General features: G+C 48.1%; 2 protein-coding genes across 4 annotated transcripts; one reads left to right on the top strand and one right to left on the bottom strand.

Moving 5' to 3' along the window:
- The first annotated feature begins 1042 nt into the window (after window positions 1-1042).
- On the top strand, window positions 1043-20455 carry LOC306748352 (E3 ubiquitin-protein ligase RING2-A-like). Of its 3 annotated transcripts, none has more exons than XM_079231513.1 (7): window positions 1043-1154; window positions 5825-5926; window positions 6374-6534; window positions 7701-7916; window positions 10565-10885; window positions 15150-15441; window positions 19327-20455. In XM_079231513.1, the coding sequence occupies exons 2-7, from the start codon at window positions 5849-5851 to the stop codon at window positions 19474-19476; spliced, it is 1218 nt and encodes a 405-aa protein (XP_079087639.1). In that variant the 5' UTR covers window positions 1043-1154; window positions 5825-5848; the 3' UTR covers window positions 19477-20455. The 3 variants fall into 3 exon arrangements, with proteins under 3 accessions (XP_079087639.1, XP_079087640.1, XP_079087638.1); XM_079231514.1 differs by lacking the exon at window positions 1043-1154 and adding an exon at window positions 4960-5174 and having other exon boundaries at window positions 15165-15441; XM_079231512.1 differs by lacking the exon at window positions 1043-1154 and adding an exon at window positions 4960-5174.
- Window positions 20456-21248: 793 nt separating this feature from the next.
- On the bottom strand, window positions 21249-23686 carry rps18 (ribosomal protein S18). Its single transcript, XM_079231511.1, has 6 exons — window positions 23640-23686; window positions 22723-22821; window positions 21996-22082; window positions 21780-21881; window positions 21454-21545; window positions 21249-21368 (listed from the first exon to the last, which is right to left on the bottom strand). The coding sequence occupies exons 1-6, from the start codon at window positions 23640-23642 to the stop codon at window positions 21293-21295; spliced, it is 459 nt and encodes a 152-aa protein (XP_079087637.1). The 5' UTR covers window positions 23643-23686; the 3' UTR covers window positions 21249-21292.
- Window positions 23687-24420: the final 734 nt, after the last annotated feature.

The following is a 24420-nucleotide window of genomic DNA, read 5'->3' as shown; positions in this document are numbered from 1 at the left end:
CAGCAGAATAAAACAACCTCTAGATTAATTTAAGGTCGAGTTATTGCACTTTTAGTGTGTGTGTGCGAGCGCTAAAGATGTCACAATTGTGTTCTTCATCTTTAAAAACAAGTTCTTGATATTGAAGGATTGTATGAAATTATGTAAATAATTTATTCTGTAGTTTATTGTAATGTAATTGTGATTGTAAACTGCTGCACTAAACCTAATTTATGAAATGATATGTTCACTTCTCAATCAATAAATTAACCATAACTGAATTTGTTTTTGTCTCGTTCTGTTTCATTCAAAACCTTCACATTTATTTGAAAGATTCCAAACTTTTCCAAAGTTTTTCTTGGACAATTCATATTTGAACATCTCACTCATGCAAACATCATATAGCTTCAAGGAAGATCTGAAACAAGATCAGAGATTATATATGTGATAGCAGACGGGGAGGGATTTGATGATCTAACTTTAAGATACTTTAAAAGAAACTAAAGGTTCAACTACAAATGAACAATGGATCTTCTTCTCGAGGAAGAAGTATCCCATAGAATATACTATTTGATATAATATATTTAGTAGTTGAGGCATTTTCCCCTTTTTTATTATGCATGTGTTCTTACATGTATGTATTAGAACTTTTTGCATTTGATATTTGTCAGGAGATCAAGTGTCTTTATGTCACTAGTAATACTATTAGCTGCTCAAATAGAAGTCTGCTTGTTTTTTAAAGTATTGGCTCATTACTGGGCCTCAAGTGTCCCTGTGCACTGAGGGGTTGTCGTGGATTAAAGAGCATTCTGTAGAAGCACGTATGAACGTATAACATAAAATAATCCTTTATTAGTCCCGCAGAGGGGGAATTACAGGATTACAGTGAATAAAAGATACAAATCAAGTAATAGACATAAACAGTAATAGAAAGCAATAAAAAAACAGTAAAGAAGAATATTAAATATACAGACTGAATAAAAAAAGTGGTCTCTGTCATGATTTATATTGGTTATGACCTTTGACTCTCGGAAACTGTTTACTCTCATTTCTACAGAAGCAACTCCCCGACGTCACACCCAGAGGAAGATGAAAGGGAAGTGACTCCGCCGCATTCCTCCGAGGTGGTTGGTTGAACAAAGCGAGGCGTGGCGGCGCCACCCAGAGCGTGCAAAGTAAATACCGATCAATTAATACATTCCAAATTGACAACTTATATTAACTGGTGAGGACACAGGCACACTCCCTGAACCCGCCCGGAAACATACTTGTCTTTATCAACCTCGTTGGAGCTATTGTTTGGAATGTTCCTCTGTTTTAATGATGTAGGGCAGGAAGCATATTAAAACCCCGCCTAGTGTTCCAGTGTTGTTTTGTACAGTCGTTCACATAATCAGGATAATTGCTAATATCGTCAACGATTAGGTCTCTTACACAACTACACACCCATGTAACAACTATGCCCTCCACACACACACACACACACACACTCACTCACTCACTCACTCACTCACTCACTCACTCACTCACTCACTCACTCACTCACTCACTCACTCACTCACTCACTCACTCACACACACACACACACACACACACACACACACACACACACACACACACACACACACACACACACACACACACACACACACACACACACACACACACACACACTGGAACCAGACCCATTTCACCTTTAAGCTATTTCACAATTCATCTGTTGGCATCCTACCTTACTTTAAACAACAATGTACTTCTCTTTGACTTTATTTCATATTAAGTTTATTTGGATCAATCCGCCCGCCCCGTTTTTTCGGATATCTGTAATTTCTGTTGACTTTCACTTTTACTTCACAACATTTTGCAAAGGAAACTGACTCTTTGACTGCGATACATTTCCCCTGAAACCTTCCCCACCACCTGCTACTCCCGCAGCAAACGACGGAGGTGACGAAGACCAACACCCACGGACATATTTGAGAGAAATGTTTTCTTATGTTGGAGTGAAAGAGTGTGCCTCTGATGCTAACCCAAAGCTACTGAAATATTGACATTCAAAAACTCCCCAACCTCAGGAAACACACGGAGGTAAATGAAGATTAATCCCATGAGCCGCAACGTTAATGTTGAGTCATAATTATCATGCACCTGTTAAGATATCTAGCAGTGTTTCCCACAGGATTGGAGTGTACCTTTGGCAGTGGAGACCGGTGTCTTCTAAGTTAGCTAGACATGGTGCATGCTAGGCTAACGTTCGCTAGCTATCGTAAATCAAATTAGTGTAGTAGACAGATGGCTAGCGAGTTAGTGAGCTGAGGACGTGTTGACAGTTGTGAGATTTTGTTGATTTGAGTCTTCTTTTACTTTCAATACCCTTTTGAAACCCAAGGCTCATATATGGTTCTTTCTTTACTTCTGTACTTTGTTCAAGTAGTCGTATGAACCCCAAATGAGTTATACTACTTGTATTATTCACTTTTTTAACATATTTTGATCATAACTATTAATGTCCAGCATGATCTAAGCTAGATTTCCCCCCCAAAAAGTTGCAGACTTGTACAAACTCCATGGTTCAGGCCCTTACCAACATCCCACTTACTAATAGGACACCTTTTTGGAAAGGTTAGGACCTAGATCAGGGGTGCCCAATACGTCGATCACGATCTACCAGTCGATCGCGGAGGTAGTGCGGGTAGATCGCATGCCATTTAAAAAATAATAATAATTAAAAAAAATTAAAAAACTTTAGCGACAAAACCCAGCTCCCAGTGTGCAAATTAATGTCAATCACTACGGACGCTGCGCCCGCAATGGTTGGCCGCTTGAATGGATGTATTGCCAAGTACAGGGAGATGTTTTCCCCGACTTCCTTCATTACCACTGCATAACACACCAACAAGCATTATGCGCTGCAACGCTAAACATGAAAGAGATCACGGATGTGGCAACAAAGATGGTCTAATCGAGCGAGAGCTCTTCAAAGACGGATGTTCTGTGCGCATCTGGAGAAGGACTGCAGCCACTCTGACCTCCTGCTGCACACTGATGAGAGACGCTTATAGAGCTCTGTCCGGAGATACAGGAGTTTCTCCATGTTGTTAAACATGCAGAATACAACCAACTAAGAGTATGTCAATATGCTCACGTTTCTGAATTACAATTTAAAACGTGTGTCAATTGTGTGTTCCCCTGAAGGAGGGAGCAGCAAGACGTGGGACTGTAATGAGTCATTTTGATTTACTTTTAGGATGGACAATTTTTTTTAACTTTTGGACTTTGAATGGCACTTGCAGCCCAGTTATTCTTTAGTTATTTTGCACTTTCAGAGGCTTGATTGCTATGTTGAGTTACCTTTAAAGCTTTATTTGTACTTTTTCTTTACTTTTAAAGCATATTTGCACTTTAATTTGTATTACTATTTAATTTATTTGTTATGATGATGTTCTGATGTTCAGATCTTGTTACTCAAATACATTTGAAGTTCAAATTCCAACATTTTGAGTTACTATTCTTAATTTGCTATGGGAAATAGTCATTAGATTAGTCGATTAATCTTAAAAATAGTCGATAGATTAGTCGTTTATGAAAGTAATCGTTAGTTGCAGCCCTAGAGTCAGCCTTTTCCCACATGAAAAAGATTAAGTCCAAACAGCGTTCCACCATGACTGATGACCCTTTGGTCTGCCTGACGCTGACTACCAGCAGCTACTGTCCGGACTATGCAACCCTGCTGGTTCCATGCAGTGAAGTCATCAGAGCAAAATGTAATGACCAAAAATGTACAAAATTGTATTGTGTCATAAGGGTTCATGCAGTTATGCAAGGTACGCCAATATTGTAAATATAAAGTATACTCTGTATATTTATACATTAATAATGCTTTATATATATATATATATATATATATATATATATATATATATATATATATATATATATATATATATATATATATATGCATTATTAATGTAGGTAGATCTTTTTGACTTGGTCATTTTAAAAGTAGCTCGTGAGCCAAAAAAGTGTGGGCACCCCTGACCTAGCTAATCCGAATCTGTAACAAAGATCACTGCAAAACCAAGCTTTGACATATTGGGAAGGTGGTTTAGTAAAGAAAACGTCTCGTTCGGTTCAAAAATAGAAAGGTTACTTGTTTTATGACAATACATTGTCTCACCAGAGGCTGCTGGGTATTAAAACTTGCATAAGCCTTCCCTCTTGCTGTGTGAGGTGTTTCTATAAATGTGGGGGGTACACGTAAGTCACAGGAAGCGGATTTGTGAGACAGAGAAGAAAAAAAAGAAACCTCCGGCAGATTTGTGATTTTACATGGAGTTCGTAAGGATTTTGATTGCTTTGCTCGACTCCCACAAGCCTGTACGGTTACTGAGATGTGTTTGTTAGGGGAATCCGACTATGTAAAGGGTATTTATCATGGATTTGGTGAAACCTTACGGCCATATGGTGTTTTACATCATATGTATCTTCTCACAAGGGTTGTGGAACTATATGTATATATATATGTGTATATATATGTATATGTGTATATGTGTATATATATATATATATACATACATATATATATATATATATATATATACATACATATATATATACATACACATATATATATATATATACATACATATATATATACATACACATATATATATATATATATATACATACATATATATATATATATATATACATACATATATATACACATATATACACATATATATATATATATATATATATACACATATATATATATACACATATATACATATATACACATATATACACATATATACATATACATATATACACAGATTTATCGTTTTAAGTTGTAATACACCGACTGGCCGCTGGGGGCGCTGTCGCTGACACAGGGACGACGCGTCCTCCGAGCAGTCGGGAGGGAAAGAGACGCGAGCTGTTCCGGGGAGACGAAGAAGAAGAAGAAAGATGGCCGAAGCTAACGTCAGCTAGCTTCTGGGGCTCTAAAGAATGCTGCGCTCGCCTTCATTTCTTCGTCTTCTTCCTCCTCCGAGCGGCTCGTCCGTGACTCAGAACCCGTCCCCGGCGTCAGGGAGCCGGCAGCGCGGCGCGGCGCCCGGGTGATTTACGGAGTGGTTCCTGGGTGTGTGTGAGAGTGTGTGAGGGGTCTCCTCAGGTCAGCTGGCCGTCAGGTGAGCGCTGCTCTTCTTCTTCTCTCTGTCCGCCTGCGTCCAGCAGCGGGAACGTCGTCATGTTTATTTTCGGCTCTCGCGCACAACTTTGAAAACTTCTTTATGGACCGAAACCTCGATGAAGACTCTTTTGGTCCAGAGCAGCGTGTAGACGGCCGGGGCAACACGGAACAATGTAGACTACACACACCATAGAAGAAGAGTACGACACATGCACAATGTAGACTACACACACCATAGAAGAAGAGTACGACACATGCACAATGTAGACTACACACACCATAGAAGAAGAGTACGACATATGCACAATGTAGACTACACACACCATAGAAGAAGAGTCCGACACGCACAATATAGACTACGCACACCATAGAAGAAGAAGAGTACAACACATGCACACTAGACTACACATAGAAGAAGAAGAAATACACAATATATACAAACACATTTATAATAAGACACATGCACAATATATACAAAAATAGAATAAGAATGCATAATGAATATATATGTATGTATGTTTGTATATGTATGTATATATGTGTGAAACACAAACTTCTTGTCTCTCCATTTGGTGAATGCAGGTTATTGTGTACAGTGTTCTCATGTATAAGTATAACTGTGTGTGTGTGTGTGTGTGTGTCTTCCAGAGAGGATTGTGGGAACCGGTCGTCATGGCAGCTCCGGTAAACATCCAGACTCCCAGTAAGACTTGGGAGCTGAGTCTGTACGAGCTCCACAGGAGCCCTCAGGCAAGTGTGTGTCTGTGTGCACGTGTGCCCTTTATCAATCTGTTATTGTGTAACAATATATTTCAGATGCTTGTCTGTGGCATAATGTAACGTATCCCACAATACAGCATTCCTACCATCTCCTGGCACGGCAGCCGGATTCTTGCGATGTCACCGGATTCACACGATCAGAAAGTGTGTTTGTGTGTGTGTGTGTGTGTGTGTGTGTGTGTGTGTGTGTGTGTGTGTGTGCGCGCGCATGTGGCACTGTTCTCTGTAAAAAAAAAAGACGGCAAGAGTTTTGATTGCCAGATGGTTCCTCCAATCGCCTGCCGAGTGTGTATTTCTGAAAGTGCCTCGCCTTTAACAAACGGTTTCAGGTTGTTAGGATCCTTTAATAGTGTGTTTCTCTGTGTGTGTGTGTGTGTCTCTCTCTGTGTGTCTCTGTGTGTGTCTCTCTGTGTGTAGGAGGCCATCATGGACGGCACAGAGGTGGCCGTCTCTCCCCGCTCGCTCCACAGTGAGCTCATGTGTCCGATCTGCCTCGACATGCTGAAGAACACCATGACGACCAAAGAGTGTCTTCACCGCTTCTGCTCCGACTGCATCGTCACCGCGCTGCGTTCAGGGTCCGTGAGCCGGCCGGGACTTTGAGTTCTTTTTAAACCGTCTTTATTGTTTTTTTGTAGCAAACAAACAACAAATGTTCAAGAGAAAATAAACACTAGCGGCAAAAGAAAAGAGGAAAAGTTGAGATGTAACTTCATGAGGGAACTATTGAGCCAGAGTTTCATCAAAGATTATCATACAAATATAAAGTCAGCATTAAGAAGTTTAACACACCATCTCTGTGGTTCTCAACCCGTGGGGCGCGGCCTTCTAGTGGGGTGTGAAGGTATTACACCAATACTACTATAGTCCTTTTAAGTTATTATCTTAAAAAGATGTTCAGTGAAAAACGGGTTAATTGCAGACACAATAAGATGTTTTGTTTGCCAAATATTAATCTTTTTTTTGCACAGATAGAACTTTATTGTCATTGTTCTCACAAAGTGATCGCACATTTTATTTGTTTGTCTGATGCAGCGATCTGGTTTACTTTAAAGGATTTACTTTTTATTTATTCTATTTGAAAAAGCACACAAATTTATTTAAAAAAAGAAATCAGCATTTTCACACACAGACACACACACACACAGACACGCACACACACACAGATACACACACACAGACACACACAGACAGACACACAGACAGACACGCACAGACACGCGCACACACACAACACACAGACACGCACACACACACACACAGATACACAGACACACACAGACAGACGCACAGACAGACACGCACAGACACGCGCACACACAGACACACACAACACACAGACACGCACAGACAGACACACAGACAGACACGCACAGACACGCGCACACACAACACACAGACACGCATACACAGACACTCACAGACACACATGCACAGACACACACACACAGATACACAGACACACACAGACAGACACGCGCACACACAGACACACACAACACACAGACACGCATACACAGACACTCACAGACACACACGCACAGACACACACACACACAGACACAAAGCATTTTGTTACCATTTTCACGCCCCACCGCCCCAACAAAATGGTAACAAAATGCAGAATGTTTCTTAAAATACCTTTTGGCGTGACGAAGGAGGTTTGAGGACCTCTGCTCTGTCTGCATATGAACCAGCAGCAAAGACACAGGGATGAATGACTCCTCCTCGTTCCGCCCTCCAGGAACAAAGAGTGTCCGACCTGCAGGAAGAAGCTGGTCTCCCGCCGCTCGCTGCGCCGGGACTCGAACTTCGACGCGCTGATCTCCAAGATCTACCCGAGCCGGGACGAGTACGAGGCCCACCAGCGCCGCGTCCTGGAGCGCCTGAACCGGCTGCACAACCAGGAGGCGCTGAGCTCCAGCATCGAGGAGGGGCTGCGGCAGCAGGCCCGCTACAGGTGTGTGCGTGTGTGTCTACAGTGTGTCTGTGCGTGTGTGTCTACGGTGTTTCTGTGTGTGTCTACGGTGTGCGTGTGTCTGTGCGTGTCTACGGTGTGTCGGTGTGCGTCTCTGTATCTGTGTGTGTGTGTGTCAGTGCGTGTATGTGTCTACAGTGTGTCTGTGCGTGTATGTGTCTACGGTGTGTCTGTGCGTGTATGTGTGTGTGTCTACGGTGTGTCTGTGCGTGTACGTGTCTACGGTGTGTCAGTGCGTGTCTACGGTGTGTCGGTGTGCGTCTCTGTATCTGTGTGTGTGTGTGTCAGTGCGTGTATGTGTCTACAGTGTGTATGTGTCTACAGTGTGTCTGTGCGTGTATGTGTCTACGGTGTGTCTGTGCGTGTATGTGTCTACAGTGTGTATGTGTCTACAGTGTGTCTGTGCGTGTATGTGTCTACGGTGTGTCTGTGCGTGTATGTGTGTGTGTCTACGGTGTGTCTGTGCGTGTATGTGTGTGTGTCTACGCTGTGTCTGTGCGTGTATGTGTCTACGGTGTGTCAGTGCGTGTACGTGTCTACGGTGTGTCAGTGCGTGTATGTGTCTACGGTGTGTCAGTGCGTGTACGTGTCTACGGTGTGTCAGTGCGTGTACGTGTGTGTGTGTCTACGGTGTGTCTGTGCGTGTACGTGTCTACGGTGTGTCAGTGCGTGTACGTGTCTACGGTGTGTCAGTGCGTGTATGTGTGTGTGTCTACGGTGTGTCAGTGCGTGTATGTGTGTGTGTCTACGGTGTGTCTGTGCGTGTATGTGTCTACGGTGTGTCAGTGCGTGTACGTGTCTACGGTGTGTCAGTGCGTGTATGTGTGTGTGTCTACAGTGTGTCAGTGCGTGTATGTGTGTGTGTCTACGGTGTGTCAGTGCGTGTATGTGTGTGTGTCTACGCTGTGTCTGTGCGTGTATGTGTCTACAGTGTGTCAGTGCGTGTACGTGTCTACGGTGTGTCAGTGCGTGCATGTGTGTGTGTCTACGGTGTGTCAGTGCGTGTATGTGTGTGTGTCTACGGTGTGTCTGTGCGTGTATGTGTCTACGGTGTGTCTGTGCGTGTATGTGTCTACAGTGTGTCAGTGCGTGTATGTGTCTACGGTGTGTCAGTGCGTGTACGTGTCTACGGTGTGTCAGTGCGTGTCTGTGTGTGTGTCTACGGTGTGTCTGTGCGTGTATGTGTCTACGGTGTGTCTGTGCGTGTATGTGTGTGTGTCTACGGTGTGTCTGTGCGTGTACGTGTCTACGGTGTGTCAGTGCGTGTATGTGTCTACGGTGTGTCAGTACGTGTCTACGGTGTGTCAGTGCGTGTATGTGTGTGTGTCTACGGTGTGTCAGTGCGTGTATGTGTGTGTGTCTACGGTGTGTCAGTGCGTGTATGTGTGTGTGTCTACGGTGTGTCTGTGCGTGTATGTGTCTACAGTGTGTCAGTGCGTGTATGTGTGTGTGTCTACGGTGTGTCAGTGCGTGTATGTGTGTGTGTCTACGCTGTGTCTGTGCGTGTATGTGTCTACAGTGTGTCAGTGCGTGTACGTGTCTACGGTGTGTCAGTGCGTGCATGTGTGTGTGTCTACGGTGTGTCAGTGCGTGTATGTGTGTGTGTCTACGGTGTGTCTGTGCGTGTATGTGTCTACAGTGTGTCAGTGCGTGTACGTGTCTACGGTGTGTCAGTGCGTGCATGTGTGTGTGTCTACGGTGTGTCAGTGCGTGTATGTGTGTGTGTCTACGGTGTGTCTGTGCGTGTATGTGTCTACAGTGTGTCAGTGCGTGTATGTGTCTACGGTGTGTCTGTGCGTGTACGTGTCTACGGTGTGTCAGTGCGTGTATGTGTGTGTGTCTACGGTGTGTCAGTGCGTGCATGTGTGTGTGTCTACGGTGTGTCTGTGTGTGTGTGTGTGTGTGTGTGTGTGTGTGTGTGTGTGTGTGTCTGTGTGTCTGTGCGTGTATGTGTCTACGGTGTGTCTGTTTGTGTGTGTGCCTGTGTGTGTGTCTGTGCGCTTGTGTGTGCGTGTGTGTGTGCGTGTGTGTGTGTGTGTGTGTCTCTGTCTGTGCGTGTCTACGGTGTGCGTTTGTCTTTGCATGTCTGTGTGTGCGTGTGTGTCTGTCTGTGTGTGCGTGTCTGTGTGTGCGTGCCTGTGCGTGTGTGTCTACGGTGTGTCTGTGTGTGTCTACGGTGTGTCTGTATGTCTGTGTGCGTGTGTGTTGTGTGTGTGTGCGTGTCTGTGTCTGTCTGTGTGTGCGTGTGTCTACGGTGTGTGCGTGTGCGTTGTGTCTGTGTGTGCGTGTCTGTGCGTGTGTGTGTGTCTACGGTGTGTCTGTGCGTGTGTGTCTACGGTGTGCGTGTGTCTGTGTGTGCGTGTCTACGGTGTGTGTGTGTGTGTGTGTGTGTGTGTGTGTGTGTGTGTGTGTGTGTGCGTGTATGTGTCTACGGTGTGTCTGTGTGTGTGTCTGAGTGTGTGCCGGTCTGTGTGTGTCTGTGTGTGTGTGTGTGTCTACGGTGTGTGTGTGTGTGTGTGTGTGTGTGTGTGTGTGTGTGTGTGTGTGTGTGTGTGTGTGTGTGTGTGTGTGTGTGTGTGTGTGTGTGTGTGTGTGTGTGTGTGTCATGAGCTTCTTCTTCCGTGCTTCAGGAACCACCGGGTGAAGAAGCCGACCCAGGAGAGCGACAACACCACCTTCAGCGGTGGCGAGGACAACGCCGATGCCCGCTCTCACCTGTCCCGTGACTCCGCCCCCTGCCACGCCCCCCCGCCCGCGGGACGGACCCCATCGGAGGCCGGGCCGAGCCGCAAGCGGCCGCGGGCCTCGGACGACGGCTCGGCCGCCGAGGCGGACAGCGGCAGCCCGACGCCGCCGCCCAGGCGCCACAAGGACGGACCGGCCTCCGAGATCGAGCTGGTCTTCAGGCCGCACCCCGAGCTGGTCCAGGCCGAGGACTACAGCCAGACCAGGTGAGCCGGGTCCCCTTGTACACCTTTATGAACCAGAGCGTCCCCTTTTAGGTTCACATCTACTGGCCAGAAGTGCCTGCTATGAGTCCCACGCCTATTTTCCTTAGCCGCTAATCAACCAAGTCCTTGCCTTTCATTTAAAAAAAAAGCTGGAAAAGTCATGGAAAAATAAATAAAATCCCAAAAGTTTTGTAAAAGTCATGTAAATGACTCACACCGTAGACACGCACAGACGCACACCATAGACACGCACACCGTAGACACGCACAGACGCACACCATAGACACGCACACCGTAGACACGCACACCGTAGACACGCGCACCGTAGACACACACACGTGCACCGTAGACACGCACACCGTAGACACGCGCACCGTAGACACACACACGTGCACCGTAGACACGCGCACCGTAGACACGCACACGCGCACCGTAGACACGCACACCGTAGACACGCACACCGTAGACATACACACCGTAGACACGCGCACCGTAGACACGCGCACCGTAGACACGCACACCGTAAACACGCACACCGTAGACACGCACATACACACGCGCACCGTAGACACGCACACCGTAGACACGCACACCGTAGACACGCACACCGTAGACACGTGCACCGTAGACATGCGCACCGTAGACACACACACGCACACCGTAGACACGCACAGACGCATGCGCACCGTAGACACGCGCACCGTAGACACACACACGCACACCGTAGACACGCACACCGTAGACACGTGCACAGACGCATGCGCACTGTAGACACGCAGACACACGCACAGACACACGCACACCGTAGACGCACAGACACACACGCACCGGAGACACGCACAGACACACACACGCACAGACACACACGCACCGTACACACGCGCACCGTACACACACGCACCGGAGACACGCACAGACACACGCACAGACACACGCACACCGTAGACACGCACAGACACACGCACACGTAGACACGCAGACACACGCGCACCGTAGACACACGCACAGACACATGCGCACTGTAGACACACGCACAGACACATGCGCACCGTAGACACGCACACCGTAGACACGCACAGATGCACACCATAGACACGCACACCGTAGACACATGCACAGACACACGCACACCGTAGACACGCACAGACGCATGCGCACCGTAGACGCGCGCACCGTAGACACGCGCACCGTAGACACACGCACACCGTAGACGCGCGCACCGTAGACACGCACAGACACATGCGCACCGTAGACACATGCGCACCGTAGACACACGCGCACCGTAGACACACGCGCACCATAGACGCACGCGCACCGTAGACACACGCACACCATAGACACGCACAGACGCACACGCACCGTAGACACGCGCACCGTAGACACGCGCACCATAGACACACACACGCGCGCACCGTAGACACGCGCACCGTAGACACGCACAGACGCATGCGCACCGTAGACACGCGCACCGTAGACACGCACAGACGCATGCGCACCGTAGACACGCACACCGTAGACACGCACAGACGCATGCGCACCGTAGACACGCGCACCGTAGACACACGCACACCGTAGACACGCACAGACGCATGCGCACCGTAGACACACGCGCACCATAGACACACGCGCACCGTAGACACACGCACAGACGCACGCGCACCGTAGACACGCGCACCGTAGACACACAAACGCGCACCGTAGACATGCGCACCGTAGACACACACACGCACACCGTAGACACACACACGCGCACCGTAGACATGCGCACCGTAGACACACACACGCACACCGTAGACACACACACGCGCACCGTAGACACACACACGCACACCGTAGACACACACACGCACACCGTAGACACACACACGCGCACCGTAGACACGCACACCGTAGACACGCGCACCGTAGACACACACACGCCGTAGACACACACACCATAAACACGTGCACCGTAGACACGCGCACCGTAGACACACACGCGCACACCGTAGACACGCACAGACGCATGCGCACCGTAGACACGCGCACCGTAGACGCACACACGCACACCGTAGACACGCACACCGTAGACACGTGCACAGACGCATGCGCACTGTAGACGCGCAGACACACACGCACCGGAGACACACGCACACCGTAGACGCACAGACACACACGCACCGGAGACACGCACAGACACACACACGCACAGACACACACACGCACAGACACACACGCACAGACACACACTCACAGACACACATGCACAGACACACGCGCACCGTACACACGCGCACCGGAGACACGCGCACCGGAGACACGCACAGACACACACACACGCACAGACACACGCGCACCGTAGACACGCACAGACACACGCACACGTAGACACGCAGACACATGCGCACCGTAGACATGCACAGACACACGCACACCGTAGACACGCAGACACATGCGCACCGTAGACACACGCACAGACACACGCGCACCGTAGACATGCAGACACACGCACACCGTAGACGCGCAGACACATGCGCACCGTAGACACACGCACAGACACACGCACAGACACATGCGCACCGTAGACACACGCACAGACACAAGCACACCGTAGACATGCAGACACACGCGCACCGTAGACACGCAGACACACACACAGACACACGCACACCGTAGACACGCAGACACACGCGCACCGTAGACACACGCACAGACACACGCGCACCGTAGACACACGCACAGACACACGCGCACTGTAGACACGCAGACACACGCGCACTGTAGACACGCAGACACACGCGCACCGTAGACACACACGCACACCGTAGACACGCACAGACACACGCAAAGACACACGCGCACCGTAGACACACGCGCAGACACACGCACAGACACGCACACCGTAGACACGCACACCGTAGACACACGCGCACAGACACACACGCGCACAGACACACACGCGCACAGACACACGCACATTGTAGACACGCACAAACACACGCACACCGTAGACACGCAGACACATGCGCACCGTAGACACACGCACAGACACACGCACAGACACATGCGCACCGTAGACACACGCACAGACACACGCGCACCGTAGACATGCAGACACACGCACACCGTAGACACGCAGACACATGCGCACCGTAGACACACGCACAGACACACGCACAGACACACGCGCACCGTAGACACGCAGACACACGCGCACCGTAGACACGCAGACACACGCGCACCGTAGACACGCAGACACACGCGCACCGTAGACACGCACAGACACACGCGCACCGTAGACACGCAGACACACGCGCACCGTAGACACACGCACAGACACACGCGCACCGTAGACACACGCACAGACACACGCGCACCGTAGACATGCAGACACACGCGCACCGTAGACATGCAGACACACGCGCACCGTAGACATGCAGACACACGCGCACCGTAGACATGCAGACACACGCGCACCGTAGACATGCAGACACACGCGCACCGTAGACATGCAGACACACGCGCACCGTAGACATGCAGACACACGCGCACCGTAGACACGCAGACACACGCACAGACACACGCACACCGTAGACACACAGACACACGCGCACCGTAGACACACAGACACACGCACAGACACACGCACACCGTAGACACACAGACACACGCGCACCGTAGACACACGCACAGACACACGCGCACCGTAGACACACGCACAGACACACGCACACCGTAGACACACGCACAGACACACGCGCACCGTAGACACACGCACAGACACACGCGCACCGTAGACACACGCACAGACACACGCGCACTGTAGACACGCAGACACACGCGCACTGTAGACACGCAGACACACACGCACTGTAGACACACACGCGCACTGTAGACACACACGCGCACCGTAGACACACACGCACACCGTAGACACGCACAGACACACGCAAAGACACACGCGCACCGTAGACACACGCGCAGACACACGCATAGACACGCACACCGTAGACACACGCGCACAGACACACACACGCACAGACACACACGCGCACAGACACACACGCACCGTAGACACGCACAAACACACGCACAGACACACGCACAGACACACGCACAGACACACGCACACCGTAGACATGAACAGACACTCACAGACACACCGTAGACACACACAGATACACAGACACACGAACCTTCACGATTTGCCTCCAAACTAAGAACTGGGTCTTTGATGTCTTCATGTTCATCGTCTCCGTAGAAGTTTAATCTAAAGCGTCACCAGTGAATGTTCTTTCAGATTCGTGAAGACGACCGCCAACGCCACCGTGGACCACCTGTCCAAGTACCTGGCGCTGCGCATCGCTCTGGAGGACCGGAGGGCCAACGGAGAGGCTGAGGAGGAAGGAGGAGGAGGAGGAGTAGCAGCAGCAGCAGCAGCAGCAGCAGCAGCAGCAGGAGGAAGAGGAGGAGGAGAGGAAGCAGGAGAGACGGGAGGAAGGGAGGGGTCGACTCTGAGGAACATCAGCGAGAAACAATACACCATCTACATCATGACGAGAGGAGGCCAGTTCTCTGTGAGTGAGATACATCAATACATGTAACTTTATATTAACTTTATATTTCACTAAATCTTAGAGAATATCCTGTTTACCTGTCATGTTATAACTTTAGTCATGTTATAACAACAATTAATAGCCCACAACTACCGCTCTTTAAGGTAAAACACCACGACACAATGTTTGTGAAACATAAACAATTTGTAACTAATAATTGTACATTTATAAAATGACACTGCCGAACTGCATGCTGGGTAAGCTCGCACACTAAAGCCTAGTTTATGGTTCTTCGTCAGGACGCAGACCCCTACGCCGTATCCTGACGCGCACCTCCAAAAAATCCTAACTTCGCGTTGACGCGGACCGCAAGCGCTGTGATTGGTCCGCTCAGAACGTAATTTCCGGCAGTTGCTTTTTCCCAGCCTCGACCGGTTTAGTGGTCGTACAGACCACCTCCGCAAACGTCTTCTCTGTCGCCTGCGCTTCATCATTTGCAATATAAGCATTTGCTCTTCAATATTGATGAGCTCCAACTTTAATGCAGCCGCTCCAACTTGGTCGCCATTGTTTACTGTGACCGGAATTCGACTATAACCCCTGAAACCACACAGACACACAGGCACACCCCCCTGGCGGCATGGCGGTTAACTGCAGAGCAACGCGGTCCCTCGACGCAGAACTTCGAATGCTCAACGACGGCGTCACCAATACAGCTAGACATATGCAACGCTGATGACTGTGTGGTGTTTGTTATAAATATATGTTGGTGCATAGAGAGTGATAAGAAGCTGAACATGGAGGGACTTAGGACCCAGGGGAATGTAGGTGAAAAAAAAACAGGAAGAGACAGAACAGAAGACACGGCTCAAACAGATGTTCTCCGCTCGCTGGCCAGCTGGAGCGAGTTGGCCAGCGAGCGGAGAACAGCTGTTCAGTTGGCCGGCGTCAATGAATGAATTTACTCAAAACATATACGATGAAATCGCCAAAATCTTACAAAATACCGTGATATGAATTTTCGGCCATATCGCCCAGACCTAGGTCCCGTCTGTACGGGTTCTCCCCTCGGTCCCTTAAAGGTTCTGTATGTGCGGGTTCTCCCCTCGGTCCCTTAAAGGTTCCGTCTGTACGGGTTCTCCCCTCGGTCCCTTAAAGGTTCTGTATGTGCGGGTTCTCCCCTCGGTCCCTTAAAGGTTCCGTCTGTACGGGTTCTCCCCTCGGTCCCTTAAAGGTTCTGTATATGCGGGTTCTCCCCTCGGTCCCTTAAAGGTTCTGTATATGCGGGTTCTCCCCTCGGTCCCTTAAAGGTTCTGTATATGCGGGTTCTCCCCTCGGTCCCTTAAAGGTTCCGTCTGTACGGGTTCTCCCCTCGGTCCCTTAAAGGTTCTGTATATGCGGGTTCTCCCCTCGGTCCCTTAAAGGTTCCGTCTGTACGGGTTCTCCCCTCGGTCCCTTAAAGGTTCTGTATATGCGGGTTCTCCCCTCGGTCCCTTAAAGGTTCCGTCTGTGCGGGTTCTCCCCTCAGTCCCTTAAAGGTTCTGTATATGCGGGTTCTCCCCTCGGTCCCTTAAAGGTTCTGTATGTGCGGGTTCTCCCCTCGGTCCCTTAAAGGTTCTGTATATGCGGGTTCTCCCCTCGGTCCCTTAAAGGTTCTGTATATGCGGGTTCTCCCCTCGGTCCCTTAAAGGTTCCGTCTGTGCGGGTTCTCCCCTCGGTCCCTTAAAGGTTCTGTATATGCGGGTTCTCCCCTCGGTCCCTTAAAGGTTCTGTATGTGCGGGTTCTCCCCTCGGTCCCTTAAAGGTTCTGTATATGCGGGTTCTCCCCTCGGTCCCTTAAAGGTTCCGTCTGTACGGGTTCTCCCTCGGACCCTTAAAGGTTCTGTATATGCGGGTTCTCCCCTCGGTCCCTTAAAGGTTCTGTATGTGCGGGTTCTCCCCTCGGTCCCTTAAAGGTTCTGTATATGCGGGTTCTCCCCTCGGTCCCTTAAAGGTTCTGTATGTGCGGGTTCTCCCCTCGGTCCCTTAAAGGTTCTGTATATGCGGGTTCTCCCCTCGGTCCCTTAAAGGTTCTGTATATGCGGGTTCTCCCCTCGGTCCCTTAAAGGTTCCGTCTGTGCGGGTTCTCCCCTCGGTCCCTTAAAGGTTCTGTATATGCGGGTTCTCCCCTCGGTCCCTTAAAGGTTCTGTATGTGCGGGTTCTCCCCTCGGTCCCTTAAAGGTTCTGTATATGCGGGTTCTCCCCTCGGTCCCTTAAAGGTTCTGTATGTGCGGGTTCTCCCCTCGGTCCCTTAAAGGTTCTGTATGTGCGGGTTCTCCCCTCGGTCCCTTAAAGGTTCTGTATATGCGGGTTCTCCCCTCGGTCCCTTAAAGGTTCTGTATGTGCGGGTTCTCCCCTCGGTCCCTTAAAGGTTCTGTATATGCGGGTTCTCCCCTCGGTCCCTTAAAGGTTCTGTATATGCGGGTTCTCCCCTCGGTCCCTTAAAGGTTCCGTCTGTACGGGTTCTCCCCTCAGTCCCTTAAAGGTTCTGTATGTGCGGGTTCTCCCCTCGGTCCCTTAAAGGTTCTGTATATGCGGGTTCTCCCCTCGGTCCCTTAAAGGTTCTGTATATGCGGGTTCTCCCCTCGGTCCCTTAAAGGTTCTGTATATGCGGGTTCTCCCCTCGGTCCCTTAAAGGTTCCGTCTGTACGGGTTCTCCCTCGGTCCCTTAAAGGTTCCGTCTGTACGGGTTCTCCCTCGGACCCTTAAAGGTTCCGTCTGTACGGGTTCTCCCCTCGGTCCCTTAAAGGTTCTGTATATGCGGGTTCTCCCCTCGGTCCCTTAAAGGTTCTGTATATGCGGGTTCTCCCCTCGGTCCCTTAAAGGTTCCGTCTGTGCGGGTTCTCCCCTCGGTCCCTTAAAGGTTCTGTATATGCGGGTTCTCCCCTCGGTCCCTTAAAGGTTCTGTATGTGCGGGTTCTCCCCTCGGTCCCTTAAAGGTTCTGTATATGCGGGTTCTCCCCTCGGTCCCTTAAAGGTTCTGTATGTGCGGGTTCTCCCCTCGGTCCCTTAAAGGTTCTGTATGTGCGGGTTCTCCCCTCGGTCCCTTAAAGGTTCTGTATATGCGGGTTCTCCCCTCGGTCCCTTAAAGGTTCTGTATATGCGGGTTCTCCCCTCGGTCCCTTAAAGGTTCTGTATGTGCGGGTTCTCCCCTCGGTCCCTTAAAGGTTCTGTATATGCGGGTTCTCCCCTCGGTCCCTTAAAGGTTCTGTATATGCGGGTTCTCCCCTCGGTCCCTTAAAGGTTCCGTCTGTACGGGTTCTCCCCTCGGTCCCTTAAAGGTTCTGTATGTGCGGGTTCTCCCCTCGGTCCCTTAAAGGTTCTGTATATGCGGGTTCTCCCCTCGGTCCCTTAAAGGTTCTGTATATGCGGGTTCTCCCCTCGGTCCCTTAAAGGTTCCGTCTGTACGGGTTCTCCCCTCAGTCCCTTAAAGGTTCTGTATGTGCGGGTTCTCCCCTCGGTCCCTTAAAGGTTCTGTATATGCGGGTTCTCCCCTCGGTCCCTTAAAGGTTCTGTATATGCGGGTTCTCCCCTCGGTCCCTTAAAGGTTCCGTCTGTACGGGTTCTCCCTCGGTCCCTTAAAGGTTCCGTCTGTACGGGTTCTCCCTCGGACCCTTAAAGGTTCCGTCTGTACGGGTTCTCCCTCGGACCCTTAAAGGTTCCGTCTGTACGGGTTCTCCCCTCGGTCCCTTAAAGGTTCTGTATATGCGGGTTCTCCCCTCGGTCCCTTAAAGGTTCTGTATATGCGGGTTCTCCCCTCGGTCCCTTAAAGGTTCCGTCTGTGCGGGTTCTCCCCTCGGTCCCTTAAAGGTTCTGTATATGCGGGTTCTCCCCTCGGTCCAACAGAACCTTCTCTCTGCCCTCAGACGCTGAACGGTTCTCTGACGCTGGAGTTGGTGAACGAGAAGTACTGGAAGGTGAGGAAACCTCTGGAGCTGTTCTACGCGCCCACCAAGGACCAGCAGCCGCCGCCGGCTCCGGCTCAGAAGAGCCCCCTCCCACAGAAGGAGGGGTGAGGGAGGCCCCGCCCACAGGAGGGAAGCCCCGCCCACAAGAAGGTCTGGGATCATAAAACAACATGGTGGCCGATGGACCTGCAGATTTCAAGCAAAGACGTTCTCTTGTTTCCAGACAGTTTTATAGTCGTCTTATTATTTAACGACAGCTGATATTTAACATGTTTTAGTCTCCAATGAGAAGTTCCAGCTGTTTGTTTCCAAACAGGATCTCTCTTCAAAATAAACTTCTTTTAATTTCCTTTCAACTGATAAAAAAAAGTATGAATGTTCCGTTTCAGCCTTCGAGAAAACGAGTCAAAAAGGTACGGAGTTTTTAAGTCTAAATTTAAACTTTAACAATATTTCACATCGTCTTTGTCACAATTTGAGAATACGAAGTCGTGATTTAGTTTTTCTTTCAGCGCACTAATAAACACCGTAAACAATAATAAATATCAAAAATAGTAAACATTCATAAACATGCAGCTGAAGGCGGTTTTCACAGTTCAAAATGTTTCTGCAAAGCTTTTTAATCGCTTTTAAAGTTCCTCTTTTTCTCCATAAGATCAGAGAAAGTTAGTGTTTCATTTTATTTATTCATGAAGTCTTTGCATAATTTAATCCAACATGACGGAAGTTCTGTGTTCTGATTACATTTCTTTTTAACTGCTCATCCTGTTAAGGGCTGGAGCCTATCCCAGCATGCACTGGGGTAGGACAAGGTGCGTACGCATTTTAGGAGCAATATTTTAGATTCCTCGTCGTGGTTCCTAAACGTCCTCAGAGACGCGAGTTCAACCCGTCGGCTCTATTTTACTACGGTAGTTGAAGCGTGATTAACCTGAAGCCATAAAGTCTCTTTTCCGTTTGCACTTTATAAACTTCTGCAGCCATATTACTTTCTAGCTCACCTCAGTTTCTACGGAATATTTGTATATTAAGAATGCAATAGTTTCCCTTTCTTCTGTTTGTATAATTAAACTCGTCATGCCGCAAAATAAACAATAAAATCCATTTGGTGTCAAATTATTGGTTTTAATGTTCAGAACTGATTTATTTTGCTAGTTTTAATTCTTGGTAAGTTTATTAACCCATAAGAACCCACGTTCTGGAAAGTTCCATAAACATCCTTGATTATAACTCATGAAGTGACTACTGAACATCTTGGTGGGTCATGTGACAGGTCATGTGATTGTGTTCCCATAACAACCTTTCCAAGATGGCTGCTCCAGGTTGTGACAGATCTGAAGGAAGTGCTGAATTTAAAAAGCTCGCTAAGGTAATATTGACCCGTTTAAGAATCATAATGCTTACTTAACAAGTCCTTTAATGTACTGAACCTGCTGTGAGAACATTCCTTGAAGACATTGATAAAACAAACCAGATAAACATCGGGAATTTAACCTAAAAATAAAAAAGGTGCGACTAATAATTATGATCAGTTAATTTGGCTGATTCAATGATATTTAGCTAACATTTTATATTGTTCAATCCAAAGCAAATTAAAACAAATGTAAACCAAAAAATGTTGTTATAATGTAACTATTAACACCCAATGTGACACGTCTAAGATTTAAAATATTTGACACTAATTTTAAAACAGTCCTTAATGTGTTCCATGTGGTTTACTCAATCAGTATTATGGGTCCTTAAGGGTCAGTTGGATGTTCAAAACACTCTGCATTGATTTATTTCTTGGTAACATTTCCCTTCTGATCCCCAACGCGTTTTATTAAAATCACTAAACTACATCTTTAACGTCTTTAAAACAAGTGAAACACAACGGGATGTTGAACTGAGGCGTTTTATTGAAACAAAAAGCGAAGCCGGGCGTTTACTTCTTCTTGGACACGCCGACGGTGCGACCGCGGCGGCCGGTGGTCTTGGTGTGTTGACCGCGCACACGCAGACTGGAAGAGGAGAGAGAAGGCGGTTAAAACAAGGACAGAACTTTCACGTGAGACTCAGACGCGCTGCCGGGATCGGACTCCTTACCCCCAGAAGTGCCGCAGACCCCGGTGAGCCCGGATCTTCTTCAGCCTCTCCAGATCTTCTCTCAGCTTGTTGTCCAGGCCGTTGGCGAGGACCTGAAACCGCCGACAGACGCTTGCGTCATTTCATTCCACAAACGCAGCGCTAAGAATGCGGCGCAGCCGCATTCATGTTCTGGTATTGCTCTGAATCAACACACCTGTGTGTGTGTGTGTGTGTCAGAAACACTCGTCCTCTGATTCCTCTACATAAACACTGAGTCACCTGTAGGACTCCAGCAGCTTTAACGGTTCCTCATGAGGTCACGTGACTGTTCCGGGTCCACTCACCTGGCTGTATTTGCCGTCCTTGACGTCCTTCTGCCTGTTGAGGAACCAGTCGGGGATTTTGTACTGGCGAGGGTTCTGCATGATGGTCACCACGCGCTCCACCTGACGGAACAAACACCACACACTTAAAACAGAGTCCGGTGGCGTTAAGCGTTTGAGAAGACGGCCGCTCCTTTTAGCCGTCCCAGTCCTCCGCGGTCCGGCGGTCGCTCTCACCTCGTCGTCGGTCAGCTCTCCGGCCCGTTTGCTGAGGTCGATGTCGGCCTTCCTCAAGACGACGTGAGCGTAACGTCTGCCGACACCCTGGGGAGACGAGAGAGTGACATCATCTCCTGACGCGTAGAAATAAGAGTCTCAAAATTGCAAAGCGAGACCAGTTTTTTGTGCATTCCGAGATCCTGCGATCTCATTGGTCCTTAGACTTTTGAAAGCGCGTTAGTAGACGATCATAAGTAGGTCCTTTTTCCAATTCTGAACCGAAAAAGATGTTTTTTTGGACTGAATGTGCTTCCTAACATGCCAATGCTCGTGTTTATTATTGCATATCTAGATGCTTTAGGTCGTACTCCTAAAAGACGTGCAGCATTACTCTGTGCAGGGTTCATACACATGTTGACCAATGCATTTAATGACTTTAAACTTTTAAAATTTAGTGAAGTCTGGGTGTAAACAGTAAAAAGTGAGTAAATGTAGTATTTAAACTAACAATGAGAACACAAAGCATACAGTAAACCTTAAATGACTCAAATGAATGAGACAATAGTTTGATTAAAAGAATAAACATGTATATAGATGCCTGTATGTATGCCTGCTTATATTCTGAGTCTTTCTTTTAAAAGCATATTCATCATTTCAAACTCAGCGTAAATGAACACATGAATATAACACATTTGCATGACTTTTCCATGTTATCAGAGTCTCTGGTTGCTCGGGAGGAACTCACCTTGATGGCGGTGATGGCGAAGGCGATCTTCCTCCTGCCATCGATGTTCGTGTTGAGAACACGAAGAATGTGCTGGAACTTCTCAGGAATGACCAGAGACTGAAAACACAGAACGTTGAGTTTAAAACACGATGCACATCAGGATGCTCCGGGAAACAAAGTTTAGTTTGTTGTTTAGCATCAAAAGCTGCAGAAAACCCAGCAGACCTCTCGCTGACACCAGAAAGATCATTAAAAAACACACATGCAGCTATTAGTGCAACTTTCTGTGAAGTCAGAGCCATTTTAATATGATTATTGCATCTTGAACACGCATCTTTTAGGGTTCTGGGGTCTTTTCAGTGGTTATTGGGGTCAAATACTAGAATCTGAGCCTCTGCAGAAACAGTTTGGCTCCAGTTATTGTTTCTAACATCTTCTAAAACGACTCAAACTAAACGAAATAAACCCAGAACTCAGCTTCAGCTGATCCGGATACATTTAAGCAGCACACCGGTGTAACGTGGACTTCTGTCCCCCGCCTGGGTGATGCCGTTAGTAAGTGTGGAGCTAGAAGCTAACCGCCGTTACAACATGGCCGGTTCTTCGGCTTTATAAACGCCGGCTCAGTGAAGCCGCTGCCCGGCCGCAGCTCTGCTTCTCACCGGGAGCGAACGAGACGTGTGTGTCGGTGTGAAGCTTCACACACGGGCAGAAAACACGCAGCCACAGTGCGTCCGTACGCCTCGGCGCAGCATCGGCACTAAAACTGCGTTAAAACGCCGATTTCTGACTAATATCCGAACAATTCAACAGCAGTCCGCTCGCTAAAAGTGTGCAGAATTTATTTACGTTGAAAAAGTAATAAACGAGACGGTTCAGAGCGAGATGATTAAAGATTTCAAGCCGATATCGGGTTGACAAAAAGATGTACTCACCATCTTGGAAGTAGGTTCCGTGCGAAGAGGAAGCCACTAGGTTCTCGCGAGAGTTTGAGCGCTTCGGAGAACGGAAGTCAGTGCGTCGTTTTTAATCCGTCCGACAAGAAAGTTGAACACCGGTGCAATAAAAAACGAACTAATTTATATTTACAGCAACGTTAACGCAGTCTCACGAAATTATTATTAAAATATAATGTGTATTTGTCTCACTTAATACATATAGTCATATTAATAGCTTGTTTCTGTTAAAAAAAACTAAAGGAGACAAAAAGGCGGAACTGACCCTTCATGGTTTTTTACTATATGACGTCGGCGTGAATTCGCCGTAATGGCGGACGTAGCTGCTGCAGCCGTTGGAGCGGGGCTCGATGTAAACACAGCTGGAAACCCGACGGAAATGGCCATGGCGTATTTACAGGACGAGGTGACGTCTGAGTACTCATAGCTTCATCTGTAGAGAAACCAAATGACTGTTTATGCGCTCGTTCTCGTTCCCGTTTCCTGTTCATTGGAATCAATAGGAGCTGTGACGTCACGTGTATCTGCCTGAAGATCTTCGGAATAAAAAGATGGTGTATTTAAATTAAAGTTAAATGTCTATTCTATGTATTTATATATATATATTCATATTTTTTTAATAGAAAATATATTTATATCTATATATTACATCTTCGTTGTTGTATTTTACTTTTTATATTTTAGTTACATTTGTATTATTATTTATTTACTCTTATTGTGTTTTTATTTTGCAATGGTATCAGTATTATTTCTTTACTCT

This window comes from Taurulus bubalis (assembly GCF_910589615.1).
Source record: "Taurulus bubalis genome assembly, chromosome: 16".
NCBI classification, from domain to species: domain Eukaryota; kingdom Metazoa; phylum Chordata; class Actinopteri; order Perciformes; family Cottidae; genus Taurulus; species Taurulus bubalis.
The sequence above is the reverse complement of the archived record's forward strand: the minus strand, read 5'-3'. Positions and strand labels throughout refer to the sequence as shown.

Coding starts and splice junctions, on each gene's coding strand:
- LOC306748352 (XM_079231513.1), top strand. CDS start 5,849: ATGGCAGCTCCGGTAAACATCCAGACTCCCAGTAAGACTTGGGAGCTG. Junction 7,917..10,564: donor CGGCAGCAGGCCCGCTACAG/GTGTGTGCGTGT, acceptor TCCGTGCTTCAG/GAACCACCGGGTGAAGAAGC. Junction 10,886..15,149: donor GAGGACTACAGCCAGACCAG/GTGAGCCGGGTC, acceptor AAGCGTCACCAG/TGAATGTTCTTTCAGATTCG.
- rps18 (XM_079231511.1), bottom strand. Junction 22,083..22,722: donor TCGCCATCACCGCCATCAAG/GTGAGTTCCTCC, acceptor TCGTCTCCCCAG/GGTGTCGGCAGACGTTACGC. Junction 21,546..21,779: donor AGGACGGCAAATACAGCCAG/GTGAGTGGACCC, acceptor CGGCGGTTTCAG/GTCCTCGCCAACGGCCTGGA.